The 16,592-nt window shown below is 46.7% G+C and overlaps 1 protein-coding gene across 4 annotated transcripts in view; it reads left to right on the top strand.

Annotated features, from left to right (window-relative positions):
- The window catches only part of UBE4B (ubiquitination factor E4B), a 111,855-nt gene that overhangs the window by 24,556 nt on the left and 70,707 nt on the right, over positions 1-16,592 (top strand). For all 4 annotated transcript variants that reach the window (XM_019746743.3, XM_019746741.3, XM_019746742.3 and 1 more), the window contains exon 2: positions 7,420-7,606. In XM_019746743.3, coding sequence (XP_019602302.3) covers positions 7,420-7,606 — 187 coding nt within the window. The remainder of the gene's footprint in view (positions 1-7,419; positions 7,607-16,592) is intronic.

Here is a 16,592-nt window from a genome sequence, read left to right on the forward strand (position 1 = left end):
AGGCTCATCTTGAACTTAACCTCGCTCGTAAGTAGCGCAGGTTGAATTTGAATTTGAAATCAAGCCTGGGCTCCTAAGTTAAGCTGCCTCTGAAGTAATGACATGTAACTTCTAGCTAATTCCCAAATGCTGGTTTCTGTGAAAATGTAGTCTCTCTTCACCAGGTGTTCTGTCTATTGGTATGTATACACAAACACATTTTTAAAAATTAAAATTGAAACAGTATCAGGTAGTAAATACAGTGTTTGGATAAGGTATTTTAATTTACACTAAATTTTTTAAAATGTCGAATCCTCATAGTGAATGTAGCTTTCTAGTGGGCCTTGAGGGTTAATTAGGATTTACTTTTAAAAATTATATCCTGTTTGAAGCATATAATGGACTGTACTTAACACATAAGTTATGAAGCATAAGATGAATACCCATGAACTCACTGCTCAGTTATGAGCATACAACCCACAGAATTGTCACAAAGTGGACACACCTGGGAAACTCGTATCCAGTTAAACAAAGACCATCACGAAGCACCCTAGGAGCTCGCTCATGCGTCCCCCAAGCGTCTCGCCTGTACCCCCACCCTTCCTGCCTGAGGGAACCACTGGACTAATGGTTTAGGTTTGTTTTCTTGTATTTGAACATCAGACAAATGGAATCATGCAATCTATGTTTTTTACTTCTGGCTTCTTTTACTTGGTGCTGTTGTAAGGTTCATCCAGGTGGTTGCTTAGGACACAAGTGCATTCATTTGATTGATTGTAGATTCCCGTGTAAAAATATACCACCGTTAATCTGTCTTCACTTGTACCGTAGTTCTTGAAGCACCTTTTCATATGCCTTCCCATTCCATTGTAACAATAACCTGTGAAAGCGTTTAAGGCTGAGTTTATTATCCCTTTCTTTTTCTTTTTTTAAAAATTTTTTATTGGGGAAGAACAGTGTGTTTTTCGAGGACCCATCAGCTCCAAGTCAAGTCGTCGTTTTCAGTCTAGTTGTGGAGGGCGCAGCTCCCTGGCCCAGGTGGGAATTGAACTGGCGACCTAGATGTTATGAGCACTGTGCTCTAACCATGGAGCCAACCGGCCGCCCTACCCCTACTTTCTAGCTGAGGAAACAGACTCTAAAGAGTTAAAAGAGTTACCCGACATCACAACAAGCACCACCAATCCATGGGCACCAGCGTGCAGGTTTCCTGACCGATGCCAGGTCCATTTCACTCGGCTAAACCACGTTTATTATCCCGTCTTAAGTGTAACACCACTGGGATCTGCCGCCACCTGGCTTCCCTCCCTACATGCCCACACTTAATTCTCGTCATCTGGTGGGCTCTGGACCGTCATCATAATCCCTCCTTTCCACACCTCCTCAACTCCGTGTCCCTCTCTCCCCCTGACCTACCGGCCTGGCAAAACCCCCAGCTGGGGTTAAATCCAGCTTTCCTTGTACTTGCACCTATGACGCTCATTGTGGCTGGAGACAAATACACCACCATCTTGAATGGTTTCTTTTTCTTTCTTTTTTTTAATTTTATTGGGGAACAGTGTGTTTCTCCAGGGCCCATCAGCTCCAAGTTGTTGTCCTTCAGTCTAGTTGTGGAGGGCGCAGCTCAGCTCCAAGTCCAGTCACCGTTTTTCAATCTTAGTTGCAGGGGGCGCAGCCCACCATCCCATGTGGGAATTGAACCGGCAACCTTGTTGTTAAGGGCTTGGGCTCTAACCAGCCGAGCCATCCGAACACCCCTCTGGCAGCTCAGTGGCAGCTCGTTGTCTTCAATCTATTGTGGAGGGTGCAGCTCACTGGCCCATGTGGGAATCAAACCAGCAACTCTGTGGTTCAGAGCTCGCGCTCTAACCAACTGAGCCATCCGGCTGCCCTTGCATGGTTTTGTTTTGCATTCATGACCTCAAACAGGCGTGAGCTTACCTAGGGTTGCCCTGCAGTCCTCCTTTATTTCCTTAGTACCTTCATTCTCTCACTGTTCGAGGTGACTGCTTTATACCTTACTTTCTCTCTTTACACCCCTAACTCATCTTTCTGCACGCTCCTTTCAGCTGATGACCTTGTTTTCCATTTCACTGAGAAAATAAAGGCCGTCAGAGGAAAGCTTCAGCAAGCCACCACCATCACATCTAGTGCTGTCCATTCTCCTGCATCACCAACCTTCCCTCCCAGCGTGCAGTCATACTGTGCTTTCTTCCACCTGTAAAAGAAACCAGTCAAACCTCTCTTGAATCTGCTTTCCTTCCCCTGTTCGCTCCATTTATTCTTTTTTTACAGTAAAAATCCTCTGTATTTCTTGTGTCCACTTTTTTTCTGCACATTCTGTCTTGGACCCACTCCAGTCCCCAACATTCATCCCCAACATTCCATCAAAACAGCTGTTGACAAGGCCCTCAACTACCACGTCATTGCCAGATGCAATGGTCAACTCGCAGTCTTCGTGTTACCTTGTGAATAGAGTGAGGTCAGTCACTTTCTTGAAGGACTCTGATTAGCTTCTCGAAAGCCAGTTCTCCTGGAGAACCAGTCCCAGAGGTCTCTTGACAGGACTTGCTCACTCTCCGTTGTTGGTTTCACCCCATCTCCCCAGCTTTGATGGTTGGTGTGTTGTACGTAGGGCTTCCTCCTCAGACTTCGTAGTCTCTGTCCACACGCACTGCCTAGGTGATCACACTCTCTCATGGCTTTAAATGCCATCCAGAAGCTGACAGCTTTCAAGTTGTCATCCTAACCTGCCCTGTGTCCTGCGCATCAGATCCTGTATCTGCTTGACGATTCCATCTGCATGTTTACTAATCATGCTCCTGGAAGAATGTATCTCTACCCCCTTCCATTCTTCTTACTGTCTTTCTCAGTGAACTGAGCTTGTACATTGCTTAGGCCCAAGACTGGTGTCATCCTTACCTCCCCTGGTTCTTTCCTACTCTGTATCCAACCCGTCAGCAAATCCCATGAGCTTGAGCTCTACTTTCAACCTGTATCCCAGGTGACCACTCACCACGATCTTCAGAGCTGCCCACTCTGGTCTACGTCATCACCCGCCCTCCGCTCGATTATCGCACTAGCCTCCTAAGCAGTCTCCCTGCCTGCTCCTGTCCTCTACAGTTTACTCCATAGCAGCTAAAAGAATCATTTTAACATGTGAGTCAGATCATGTCACTTTTCTGATCAGAGCCCCCTGGTGGCTTCTCAAAGGCCCTCAAAGCCCCTTCTCAACCCTGAACTCCTCTGGTGCTGTTTCTCCCTGCTCGTTTTGCTCTCGCCACACCCGTCTCCCTTGAACACGCCAGGCACAGCCCCACTGCACTCCCCAGGTTCCCACGTGCCTTGCTTTCTCTCTTCCTTCATGTGCTTTCAGATGCCCCTTTACCACGGAGGTTTTTCCAACCTTCCTGATATAAAACTTGTGCTGCCCTCCCCCGACATGCCCTGCTGCCCCTCCCTCACTTCATTTTTCTCTAACGGTGCTCGTGACCATTCTGTTCCTTTGGCTGTTGCCCTTCGGCCTCCGCTAGAAGCTGAGCTCCGTGGGAGTGGAACTGTTGGGTTTACTGTGCTTGATGAGTGTGTGCTGAATGCATGAATATCTGAAGAGGAGTCAGTGTCACAAGTCTGAAACACTGTCTGGGCTGTGAATGTTCAGTTAAACGTTCTTGTGTGTGGTTTCAGGACTTCGCCTCCCTCAACTCCATGTATTCATTTCTCCCATTGCTGAGTGAGTACAGAGCTGCTCTGTGCCTGGCCCCCTGCTCAGTGCTGGGGCTTCCGCAGGGGCCAAGCGGACGTGCTTTGCTCATGGAGCTTCCGTTCCGCTCGGGAAACAGACAGTAGGACGGTGAGGAAGAAGTAGATACTTACAGAGCATGAGGAGTGCTTGAGGGATGTGCACAGAGGCCATAACATCCCATGAGTGTGGCAGGGAGGGCTGAGCTAGCCAAGGTGATCAGAGAAGTGCTCCAGGAGGCGACATTCAAGCTGAGAATGGACGCAAGAAAGAACCAGCCATGCCAAGAATTAATGAGAAAATGCTCCCAGGTTAAAGGCATTGCAAGTAGCCGGAGGTAAGATGGGGCTTGCGAAGTTCTAGGGCCTGTCAGGGCCAGGGTGGCTGCCACCTGGTGTGGCCCACCATGAGCCCGGAGAGGCAGCCAGAGGCTCTGTAAGACATGGTGGGGACTCCACGTGCAGTGGGAAGCCATTGAAGGGTTCATGCAGGGGAGAGCGAGTGTGCTTTGAAGGAGTTACTGTGATTGTTGTGTGGAGGATGGATGGTAGGGGCAGCTGTGATCACGTGCTTTCTTCTCATTGGGATCGTGTTCTGTGCTTGGGCAGAGTTTGAAAATCTCCACAGCCCTTGGCGACCACCATTCTGCTTTCTGTCTATGAATTCACCTAGTCTCGGGACCTTCTGTAAGTGGAACCATGGTGTTTGTCTGTTGGTGACCGGCTTGCTTCACTTAGCGTCATGTCCTCCAGGTTCATCCGGGCTGTGGCACGTGTCAGAATTTCTTTCTTTTTTTAAAGATTTTATTGGGGGAAGGGGAACAGGACTTTATTGGGGAACAGTGTGTACTTCCAGGACTTTTTTCCAAGTCAAGTTGTTATCCTTTCAATCTTAGTTGTAGAGGGTGCAGCTCAGCTACAGGTCCAGTTGCTGTTGCTAGTTGCAGGGGGCGCTGCCCACCATCCCTTGCGGGAGTCGAGGAATTGAACTGGCAACCTTGTGGTTGAGAGCCCACTGGCCCATGTGGGAATCGAACCGGCAGCCTTCGGAGTTAGGAGCACGGAGCTCTAACCGCCTGAGCCACCGGGCCGGCCCACGTGTCAGAATTTCCTTCCTTTCTAAGGCTCAGTGACGTTCCATTGTGTGTATGGACCACATCTCGTTTATCCGTTCATCCATCGGTGGACTCTCGGGTTGCTTCCACCTTTTGGTTCTTGCAAATAATGCTGCTGTGGACATTGCTGAACAAATAACCTGTTCGAGTCCCTGCTTTCTGTTTTTTTGTGCATATGCCCAGAAGTGGAGTTGCTGGATCATGTGGTAGTTCTAGTTTTAATTTTTTGTGGAATCTCCATACTGGTTTCCACAGTGGCTGCCCCTGTTTACAGTCCCAGCAGGGCACAGGGTTCCGATGTCACCACATCCTTGCTCACGCTTCTTATTTTATGTTGTTTGACAGTCGCCATCCTAAGGGTGTGAGGTGTTACCTCGTTATGGTTCTGATTTGCATTTCAGAAACCTAAAACTTTGCAAGTGTATAAAGAAAGGAATATGAGGCCAGAGTGGACACAGGTGGATCCTTTAGGAAGCTTTTGCACAGGTCCTGGTGTGAGAGGACGGTGGCCTGGCTAGGGTGGTGGCTGAGGAGCTGAGAGGAGAGGGTTGGAGGACCAGGACTTGGTGATAAATTGTCTGTGTTTGAGGAGAGGAAGGAAGCAAAGACGCCGTGGACGCAGACGCTGGCTCTCTGGCTTGCGTAACTGGGTCGAGAAGAGGGTGGGGGTGGGAATTGCCGGCCCACCCCTCCTCCCCCCACTGTCAAGGGTTCTGGAGATAAATACTTCATTCATTTCTTTCAGTGAGTTTTTCATCTCAACCACTTCTCCTTGGGTGAGTTGTGACGACTTCCCCATTTTTCCTTTTCTGTGCAGTTCAGGTCAGTGAGCATCGAGCACCTGTTACAGGTGCTGTGCTCAGCTTTTGGGAGATCAAGATGAGAGAGGCAGCCTGGGGAGGCGCTGCAGCTCTCAGGTTTGGGTCTCAGCATCCCTTTTCACCGTTACAAAATATTGAGGATCCCAGAGAGCTTTGGTGTTGGCAGGTTATAGCTAGTGACATTTACCAGGTTAGAAATGAAAACTGAGAAATTGAAACAAAATCATTAATTCTTTCAAAAATAATAAAAGCCACTGTATGTTGATATAAACGTGTTTTTATTGAAAACCACTGCATTTCTCAAATTGCATGAGAGGAGTGACAATTTCACTTTTGCAAATCATTTTAATGTCTGACTTTATAGAAGACAGCTGGATTCCCATAGTAACTTTATTTAAAGAAGTTGTAACGTCACATGCCATGGAGTCTCTGGAGAACTCCAGTGGACACTTGTTGGAGAATGAGCATGAAAAGGCAACTGTCTTAGTGTTATAAAAATCATTTTGGCCTCTCAGACCCTCTGAAAAGGTGCTGGAGACTGCTGGTCTTGTGGTGAGAGCACAGACACCAGAACCAGACTGCATGAGTTCAGAACCCAGCTCTGCCACTTACTCATCAGGCAAGATACAACCTCTCCGTGTCTCAGTTTGCTCGTATATAAAATGGACATAATATAAATGCCTACCTACCTCAGTGGGTTATGAGGATTAAATAAGTGTGCGTTTGTAAAGTGCTTAGAGCATTGCTAGAAGATAGGTAAGGGCTACATCAGTGTTTATTAAACAAATATGACCTAATCCCTTCCTTCAAGGGATTAGATAAGTTCAGTAGGCAGGTGGACAACTGAACAACTTCAGGGTTTTCTATATATTCACTGATAGGTATATTTGCAGTCGGGGCACAGGAGGGGCTTTTGGACTTTGGGGTCAAGAATCAGGGTGTTCTTGGTTGTCTCAACACTAAAAGGAGCAGACTTGCTACAGTGTTAGAGTAACAGATAGGTTGTTAGTTCAGGCCTGTCCCAGTTAGCATTTGTCATAATTTTTCACCCTCCTTATTCGTCATGGAAAAAGTGTGAGCAACCGCCGGGTTGGTTTGTTTCTTTGCTGCCTTAGAGCCAGACCTCATATCGTAATTGTTACATAGCCTCACTCCTGGGACAGCGGGTGGTCAGGGAGAGTTTATTGACTGGTTGTGAATTAACGTCTGTCAAAATGTGAGAGAAACATTTCTGTGACCCACTGGGATGCTGTGCTACGTGTTGGGTATCACATCATAACTTGGATAGTAGTGCAAGGAAGAAGTTTAGGGGGTATTTTTATTGAAATTAAGAAAAACCTAATCATTTTGCTCTTGAAAGTGATAGTAGTCAAGTTTGCGACTTAGTATAACTTTTGTTACTTTCTCTCATTGTTTTAGTGAACGAAATTGGATATTTATTTTCAGTCTTGCCTGTTGAAAATGACCAAGTTACATAGTTGGATTAAAATAACAACAAGCTTTAGTGTGTTTCAGTGTGTAGCATGCTTGTTGTAAATTCACGGTATGAAACTGATGGTAAGGCGATTCAGTGTGAGGTGGCAGCTTGCAAGAGACCTGGCCCACCGTTATCGCTTGTTTCAAATGAGCACTGTTTGCTCAAGGCATGTTTCGTTGTCGGCTCCGGTATGGTAATTGGTGGGTATTGAAAATGTCGTCCTTCTCGGGCGGAACTGTGTTTCTGAGCCCGGTTACAGATGGCCCTTGTTCCCCTCACGTTGCAGATCCGACGGAGGCGACTTGCACGACTTGCTGGTGGACAGACCTCCCAGCCGACCACCCCGCTCACCTCGCCCCAGAGGGAGAACCCCCCGGGGCCCCCCATCGCAGCATCGGCCCCCGGCCCCTCCCAGAGTCTTGGTCTCAACGTCCACAACATGACCCCAGCTACCTCCCCAATAGGTGCATCAGGTAAGCCTTTCCTTCTTCACACCTGGACGTGTCACCATTCTAACCACAGCTTTCTATTCCGCTTCCAGTTGTGACATTTCCACAACAGCGTAAACTAAATCAGACAGAACTTTTTAAAGTCCTGCCAGCGACAGTTGAAATTTTATCATTACTGTGTGTTTTGTTAAATGTCTATTCGTTTTGATCGTAGTCTGTTAAAACGGCTTGTTTTCCTTTCCATCATTTTTATCCTTTTTTTTTCAAACAGGGTCTTATCTGTGATGGCAAAGTGATTAAGACTAAATTTCATTCTGCTGATTTGGAGTTTGGGCGATGCTTTTCTTTTAAGATAAAATAATCTGAAAATGCAAGATGGAAAGAATGGTTAAAGTAACAAGCGTCCTGTTACGCGTTTCCTTGTCTTTGTTCTCTATTGGCTTAGAATTCTTCCTCCAAGTTTTCCGGGCATAGAAGTTGACCTGATACGATGTTTCGTAACTATCCCATTGACAATCATTTAACCATCGTAATGGTTTATTTCTTTATAATTAATGAACTCATGGTTGACATCTAGGATGATCTTTGTTGGGAAATGATGATATTGACGCATGCTGTGTATTTGAAAATACCTGTCCTTTCTCTAAATGAACTTTTCTATCAAACATAATAATCATTTCCATTAGAGTAATTGTTATAATTACTTAAGATTCTAATTATGAAATAGCAGGTGCTGAGAGCCCTGCATTGCTCATCAGATCACCTAACAATTTAACACATAATTGTTCATTCTGCTGTCATTGAATATGCTCTCCCTCAGTCGCCTTCCAAATAATGTGGTCTTGACCTTGGGTAACTTGTCAGTTAAGTGTTTACAGAGTTTCTGTTCCTGTAACTCTTGTTAGACATCACTGTAGACTCTTCCCCTTGTAAATAGAAACACTTATACATAATTCTGTTAATTATAAAAGTGAGAGCGGTTCCGGCCAAAACATTCATTAGTAATAAACAGTGCCTTTGCCTGAAATGTCGCCCCATACACCCCCTTTGAGAAGCTGTGCTGGGCCTCTGATAGGCGCAGGGTTTAGGATTCCAGTGGTGTTTTTACCTTTTCCTTGGAAACAGTGCTGCTTGTCCGTCTCACCATCATCAGGCCCATGGAATGCTCGGAATTGTCCAGAGGGCGCTAATGGGCTGGGGAGGGGCTTCAAAATCTTACCGCATCGCCAAAGGTCAGGCGGGAGACCCAGACCTGCGTGCTCCTGGCAAGCCCCTCAACACCACCAGGAATAATCTCAGCACGTCCCTTATCCCTGCATATGCCAGCCACCAAGTCTCCCAGGTCGCACCCTTGTCCCCTAGTCTCTAATCTCCACCCCCTTCCATACACCTTTCTGAACCGTCCTCCACCCCTCCCCAAATTCTGAAATCCTTATGGTCAGCAGCAGCAAAATCTTACTCTGAACCACCCTTCCCCTTGGTGCTGTCCTGGAGTTTGTGCTCTTCTTCTGTTATCTCTCATTTTGTCCTCTAGACCATTCTTCCCCCTCCCTAAAAACACACTGAACCTTGTGTCATCAGACTCCACGCCCCACCCCGCTTCCTTGTCTCCCGCTGTCCTCTGCATCCGGGCATCCCGCCTCCTTCCGTCCATGGTCTGCCTCTTCAACCCCTTTTCTGTCTTAATTCATGATGATGGCGGTAGCTGCGTAGATGAGCCTTCCGGGACCCTGATCTGTCAGTGACCCTGTCCTCCACCCGACTTCGGCCACTCACTGCCATGGGAGTGCTCTAGACCTTTCCAGCTCAGTGACTTTCAACTCCCACCTTCAGCTTCCCTGCTCCCTCCCTGCAGTGCCCAGATCCAGTGGTCCTTCTTCCCTCGTGTCCTCACTTCCCCGCTTACGCTGCGTAAATTCTATAGTCAATCACTATTGTCAATCCCTTCTCTCGCTTTGTCTTAATTTGCTTGATTAAACCGTGATCTTGGTCTTAAATCCCGTTCCCCACCTACTCTCTGTCTCATGCAGTGAACAAGGCTAGAGAAAAACCCAGCACCTTGCTGTCTCACTTCAGTTTCACGATCAAACTCAAGTGGACCCTGGACACTGGGAGGCAGTTGTACCCTACTTCCTGCTCCCCTCCCCACTCTGCCGTGTTCTGTCCTTCCCCTCCAGTCTGCAGCACTGACTCTCCTTGCGTGCCCTTAGCTGACGCGTGCCCTTAGGCCTGCCTTCCTAGTTCAGGGAGAAAACAGGCGCAGACAGAAGGGAACCGCCTTAAGCTCCCATCATCGCATCCACCTACCTATCTGCCTGTGGCCAGTTCTTGTGAAGCCTGCAGCGTCCCTGCCCTTGTCGAAGGCCATATCCCACATCTCACCTCTCACCTGCTCAGAGCCGTGGCTCCAGCAGCTCCCATCTCTGCTGCTTTGTCACGTTTTCCATCTCAAGTGGGAAACTTTTATTTTTATTTATTTTTTAACAGCCATTATCCATGCTGTTCCTTCTCCCATCGTGGGAATAAATAGAAAGGGACTCTTGATCTCATTTCCCCTGCCAGCTTCCACCCACATCTCTGCACCCCTTCACAACAGAACTTCTGGAACGAGTTGCCTGTCCTTGCTCTCCTTCTGTCCTTGTACCCGCTCTGCTGAGTCGACTCCGGTCAGGTGAGGCCTCTCGTGGTCCACTCTGAGTCACTGTCTGCTCTGACCTAGCAGCCTGCTTTGACGTGGCTTTGGCCCTCTTCTCCTTGACACACTTTGTTCTTTTGTCCTCCAGAACTCCACTCTCTCCGGTTTTCATCCTGTCTCTCTATCTGTTCCTTCTTCGTTCTCTGGATGGTTCTTTTTCATTTCCCTGACTCCTAAATGGCAAGCTGCCAGGGCTCAGTACTTAGCCTCTCATCCTCTCGCTCTCTGTTTATTCTCCTGCCGATTTCATCTGGTTTTTGGCTTTCATTACTGCCTCTAATCTGACGACTCCTGCGTTTGTATATCCAGCTCAGACCTGTTCCTTGAACCTCAGGCTTATACATCGTCTCATAAGCATCTCAGTTAACGTGTCCAAAATCAAGCTCCTGCTGTTTCTTCACATCTCATCGCCTAGGACCCGGTCTCAATAAATGACAACCCTTTTTTGTTTCTAGTTACTTAAGCCTAAAACCTTATCTCTATAGATCAGGGTTGTAAAACTCTTCCTGTAAAGTACCCGATAGTAAATATTTTTGGCTTTGAAGGTTGTACAGTCTCTGTCACAGCTGTTCTCGTCCGCCCCTGTGGCACAAAAGCAGCCATGGCACTATGTAAAGGAAGGAGCGTAGCTGCGTTCTAATCAAACTTTATTTACAAAAACAGGTCGTGGGGTCCGATATGGCCCGTGGGCTGTAGCTTGCTGGCCCCTTCTCTAGGTCCATCGGCAAATTAGAACTAGACCAGATTCTCTCCCTCTTCTCATCTCACCACCCGCATTGTTTCTACCCCGGTTCCAGGCACCAGCATACCGTGCCTGCATCACTGGAGTGGCCTCCTAACTGGTCTCTCCAGGTCCACCGGTGCTGCACTTCAGTCTGTTTTCAGTGTACAGTGAGTGGGTCCCACCAAAGCCTAAGTACCACCTCGTGTAACGGCAGCGTTAGGTTTTACCGTGAGCTCGTTACGTTGCTGTCACAAACTAACAAAAAGCCTTGGACAACTCTCAATGGTTGGTTCAGCACACCTAGTTATGTTTCTCACATAATCACCATTATTCATGATCTCAAACAGGTAGATATTACTAGGCATGCCCTTGGCAGGTTGGGTGAACAAATATGAGTGAAATTGATTAAATAAACAAGTTTGAAACAAAACAGAAAACAGACCCTCCCTCCCCCCATAAGACAGGTCACATAAGTTCTCTGTCCTGAACCCTCCATTGGCTCCCTGCCTCACTCAGAATGAAAGTCAAAGTCTGCACCATGCCCAGGGCTGTGTGTGATGTGGCCCTGCCCTAGCTCTGACCGCCTCTCTCTCTGTTCTTACTCCCCCTGTTCCAGCCGTACTGGCTTCCCTGCTGTTCTGGAACATTCCAGGCATGATCCGTATTTGGGACCTTTATATTTGCTGTTTCTGTGCCTCGAATGCTCGTGCCCTAAAATCCACAAGGCTGTTTTGCTTGGCTGTCAGATGTTTATTTAAGTGTCGCTTTCTTAATAAGACTGCCTTGGCCGCTCTCCCAAAAAGCACAGCCTCTGTCTGACACAGATACTTGTCTTGAGCTCTTATCGCCAGCCAGTGTAGCACATGTATTACCTGTATATCCCGTTTTCTCTGCCTCCCCTCCCAGAGCATAAGCTGTATGGGACAGGGACTTATGGACGTTTTAGTCACTGCTCTATGCCCAGTGCCTGGCACATGACAGGCGCTGAATAAAATGAATCACAAGAGAAAATGACCAAAACTGCATAAGCCTGTGTAGCGTAGCTTAAAGAAAAGAAATCCCAAGAGGATGTGCTAGCTCGCCATTAGAAAAATGGGAAACGTTGCCGGGAGGAAGACGATAGCTTCTGCTTGTTTTCTGTGGTCCTAAGATGGTAGACGTAGGGCCAGTAGGTAGATTTGTTATCTAGGGGATGTGAAGGGGAGACTTCGGTTCCAGAATCAAGAAGTGCTTTTTAGCAGAGACAAATACTGGGTGGGCTGCGTCCCATGGGAAGGAGTCCGTCATCCAGGAGTGACGTGGCTGTCACTGGGCGCCTTCTCAGTTGAGATGCTTTCAGATCACGGAACAAAAGCGAGGGTTGGGAAGCTGTAGCGAGTCCTGCCGCTTGCTTCTCCCATCTGTAGTCCCAGCTCCTTGCAGTGCCATCTGCTTCAGTGTTCATTTCCTGGGGCGCCCGTGGCAAAGTATCACAAGCTTGATGGCCTGAAACAACAGACACTTGTTTTCTCCCAGTTTTGGAAGCCAGAAGTCCGAAGTCCAGTGTCCGCAGTCCAGTGCTCCCGCTGATGGCTCTACGGAAGAATCCTTGCCTCTTGCAGCTTCTGTTGCTGCCATTCTTGGCGTTTCTTGGCTGATGGCAGCGGCACCACTCTGACCTCTGCCTCCATCTTCTCACGGCCATCTGTCTGTGTCCAGCCTTCCCTCTTTTTTCATAAGGACAGCAGTTATTGGCTTAGGGACCTCTGTAATCCAGCGTGACCTTATCTTAACTTGATTACATCTGCAAAGACCGCCTCCCAATAGGAATATCAATTATTTATTTATTTTAAAAATCTCTATCCCCCACTCCCTTTCGAACATCAGGTTAGGGTGGGGACCCCTTCACTGTTGTTCATTCCCTTATCCCCAGAAGCACGCTAGCACATGGTAGGTACTCTGTAAATGCCACCAGTGAAATGACTAAACGAAAAAAAAAATTTTTTGTTGGAAATGTTAGAGGCAAAATAAAGCTTGAGTTCTATTTAGAGAACTCCACGTCCAGCGGGTCTGTCCCTTAGCTCTTCCTGGTGCTCTGAGCAGAATTTAAAAAATTCCTAAGCCTATTCATTTTCTTCTAAGATTAGACAAAAACGCTGTTACAAAATATTCTGGACACACACGATAACATACACGAGACATAGTAATGCGTGTGAACTCTCGATGGAATCTCTGGCTCTCCAATCCCCCACCCCAGCAGGTCACAGCTGTTCTGAAGTTTGCATTTATCAGTCATTTAATTTTTTAAAACTGCATTGTTAATACGACATTCCTTTTTCGTGTCTTCAAACTTTATAAATATGGCTAATATTTTTCTTATAGTTGATTGCTACTTTTTTATAGTCATCATTGATGATGTTGCTTGTACATTTCAGTTCGTGCAGCATTTATTTGGGGCTAACTGTGTATCGGACACAGTGCTAGGTCACGGGAGTGCAAAGATGAGAGAGACTCGGTTTCTTTCCTGGAAGAGTTTACAGTCCAGTAGGAGAGAAAGTGTCCTTCCGTTTCCTTTTAAAAATCTGTGCTTATTAAACTCCTGGGAGGACAAACTGGTTTTCCTAGTTCCTTCCCCTATCTTTAGATCATTTTGTGTTTGCCCAGAGTCTAATCCTCTTGGGCGAGTTTTATTTTACAGTCTTGTTTTGGAATTATGCTTATCTTCCCTCCGTTCCCTTTGGTGTTCTCCCATCGGACATCTTGAATATGTCCGACTCGGGGCCTTATCCTTAACCCTTTCCAGCTGTCGTGACCTCTCCGAAGACGTGCTCATTCTTGCTCAAGTGTCCCCAGCAAATCCTTTATCGGCCTGTTTCATCTTGACAGGATTGTCAGGTCTAGTGGAACAAGTTCTCTGGTTGCCTTTTCTGCCCTCGAGAACTGGAGTTCTTAACTGTTTTCTTTCCATTAGTCCCTTCGGCAAACTGGTGAAGCCTTTGATCGGCTTCTCAAAATAGGTTTTTAAGTGCCTGTAATAAAACATACAGGATTACAAAGGAAACCAATTCTATGGAAATAATGGTTATCAAAATATTTTTAAAGACTGTGATATAATTTAAGTGCTTCTTCATTAAACACTTTAAATAAAAGATCGAGTCAGATAGCGACTATAATTTTGACTCCTGTGTTCTGTCTCCATCTGTGGTCGATAACCTCTGCTCTGGAAGCAGGAAGAAAAAAGAACAACAGGGTCTGTTTGGAACAAGTCAGAAGCCAAATGACATGTTTGGCCTCTGGGATAGTGTTGGGGTCTGGGTTAGAAACACAGAATCCATGTCCTCATCTCACTGCTAGTCTTTAATGTACTCGGTAATAATTTAGCCTAAATTCTCCTTTAACATGTCAGCAGATGGTCTTTATCCTGCTTCCACACATACGTTTGAACCCTTGTTTCGGGCCTCTGTTTGCCAGGCGCTGTCTCAGGAGCTGGGGATGCACAGCTGAGCAGCTCTCAGTTGGGGCTCCCTGTCCAGCGGGGGAGGGGTCCTCGGGAAGGGCCCTCCATGCTGGGGCGCTGTGCCTGACACAGCACGGCCACAAGGAGCCACTGCTTCAGGCTCATGCCATGGGGGTTGGGTTTTAGGGGAGACTTTTCACACAAATTCTGCCTTAAAAACAAAACAAAACAGGATTGTTACTTTAGAACATGGGGAACGTCCTTCCATACCCCATTTACAGTTGTTATTCTGGTCCCTCCACGTTTGCTCGATATGTTTTATTATGTTTTACCATAGAGTTTATATCTTGTCTTACCAGGGGCCTACTGAACACTGCCAATTCATGCGGCCTTCCTTTAGTACAGACTTACTTAAACTCTCCCATGTGTTTGCTAGGTCCTGCCCTAGGCCACGTTGCTTATAGTCTAGTGAGAAAAAAAAAAAAGATTTCTAAAAAACCGTGAAATCTGCCAGGTGGTGATAATTGTGGAGAAAAATAGAAAATCCTGATGGAGTAAGTGCTGCTGAGAGGAGGAAAGCATTACTATTTTAATAAGATAGATGTCTGCAGGTCTCATTAAGGGGTGACATTTTAGCAGAGGCCTGAGTGAAGCAAGGCGTATCTGTGGGGTGATCTTTCAGACAGAAGGAACAACTGGTGCAAAGGTCCTGGGGCAAAAATGGGCTTGGTGGTGATTGATGCAAGGCCCGATCGTCTTCAGTTTCCCCTCCGTTTCCTTCTCCCATTTTGATAATGAACATCATTATCTCATAGTAAGCAGCACAGCTGAAGGAATTTCAGCAAACTTGGAATCATTCTTTAATCGTAAATGTCTTTGGCTAAGAATGCTCTCAGGAATGACATTGAAATGACAACCTTTGTCATATAGCTGATTGCTAATCGTTGGTTGCTCCTCCTGTGTTAAAAGCCTTTTCTTCTTCAGAAAGAAGCCCTGTTGTTTCCATTTAGTCTACAGCTTGGGAGAGGGAGAGGTTTTGAGAGAGATTAAGAAGCTGGCTGGAGGCAGGGGCTTAGGCAGAAACCCCAAGGCCAGAGGGCTGCATCGGGACCCCTACAAGGCCGCTGGGCTTGGGAGGCTAGTCGCGGTGGAAACCCTTTGCTTTTAGCTTATATATTATAGTTCTCTGTTCTGTAATACCGTGTTTCCCCAAAAATAAGACCTAAACTGAAAATAAGCCCAGCGTGATTTTTCAGGAGGCCATCCTCTGAACGTAAGCCCTAAAGCGTCTTTTGGAGCAAACCTTAATATAAGACCCAGTCTTATTTTCGGGGAAACACAGTAGGAGTGTCCTATGCTGGCTTGCTTGATTCATCTCACTGGAGTGGCCTTTAGGCCACCCAAACGGGGGTATTTTATACATATTTTTGCCACCAACGTGGGGGGTGTTTTATATACCGGGGGTGCCAAAAAAATGTATGCAGCTGGACAGTTTGGTCAACATTGCTCAAGCAGGAGTTCGCTGTAATCAAAAGTTTGTGGACGCTGATGGGAACCACTTTGAGCACCTTGTAATTGCAGAAGTCAAACGTGACTTGTATTCATCTTTTGTTATCGGTATATATCAAGTATTACAATTTTAGTAGTTTTCCTTTCTTAAACTGTGTATTCGGTGTTGTTGTTTTTTGACACCCTCTGTATGTTTTTATTATAAAGGGCTCACATTATATAGCATTATTCCTAGGATCATGCTGTTTACTTTGTGAATTTGGAAAAAGTACTGATGTCTTGTTAGTGGGAGATGCTGGGAATCAGTCTCCTGTTGTGACACGGGGTTGATCCCTCCCTCTTCCTGTCTCCCCATTTCAGCCAACCTGGTCCTTCACCCTGTGCTGTGTCTGACCCCAGACTACCCACTAGCACTCTACGTGCACAGCGGGACACGCGAGATCGGACAGCGCTGCTGTCATTCCTGAGGTCATAACCTCTGAGTCTCCTGAAGGCCCAGGAGTACCTTCTTGTGTGGAGTGGTTTCCACACACTATAGTCCCTGCCCCCTAGGGAATTTATGGCTTATTAGGAAAGCTAAGACATGTCACCTGCTCCTTTGTCTCCTTATTTCCAATTATAATCTAGTCCAAAAGGTTTCAAGGTC

The sequence above is a fragment of the Rhinolophus sinicus genome, chromosome 14, assembly GCF_057876585.1.
Source record: "Rhinolophus sinicus isolate RSI-liver-muscle chromosome 14, RSI-T2T, whole genome shotgun sequence".
Lineage (NCBI taxonomy): Eukaryota > Metazoa > Chordata > Mammalia > Chiroptera > Rhinolophidae > Rhinolophus > Rhinolophus sinicus.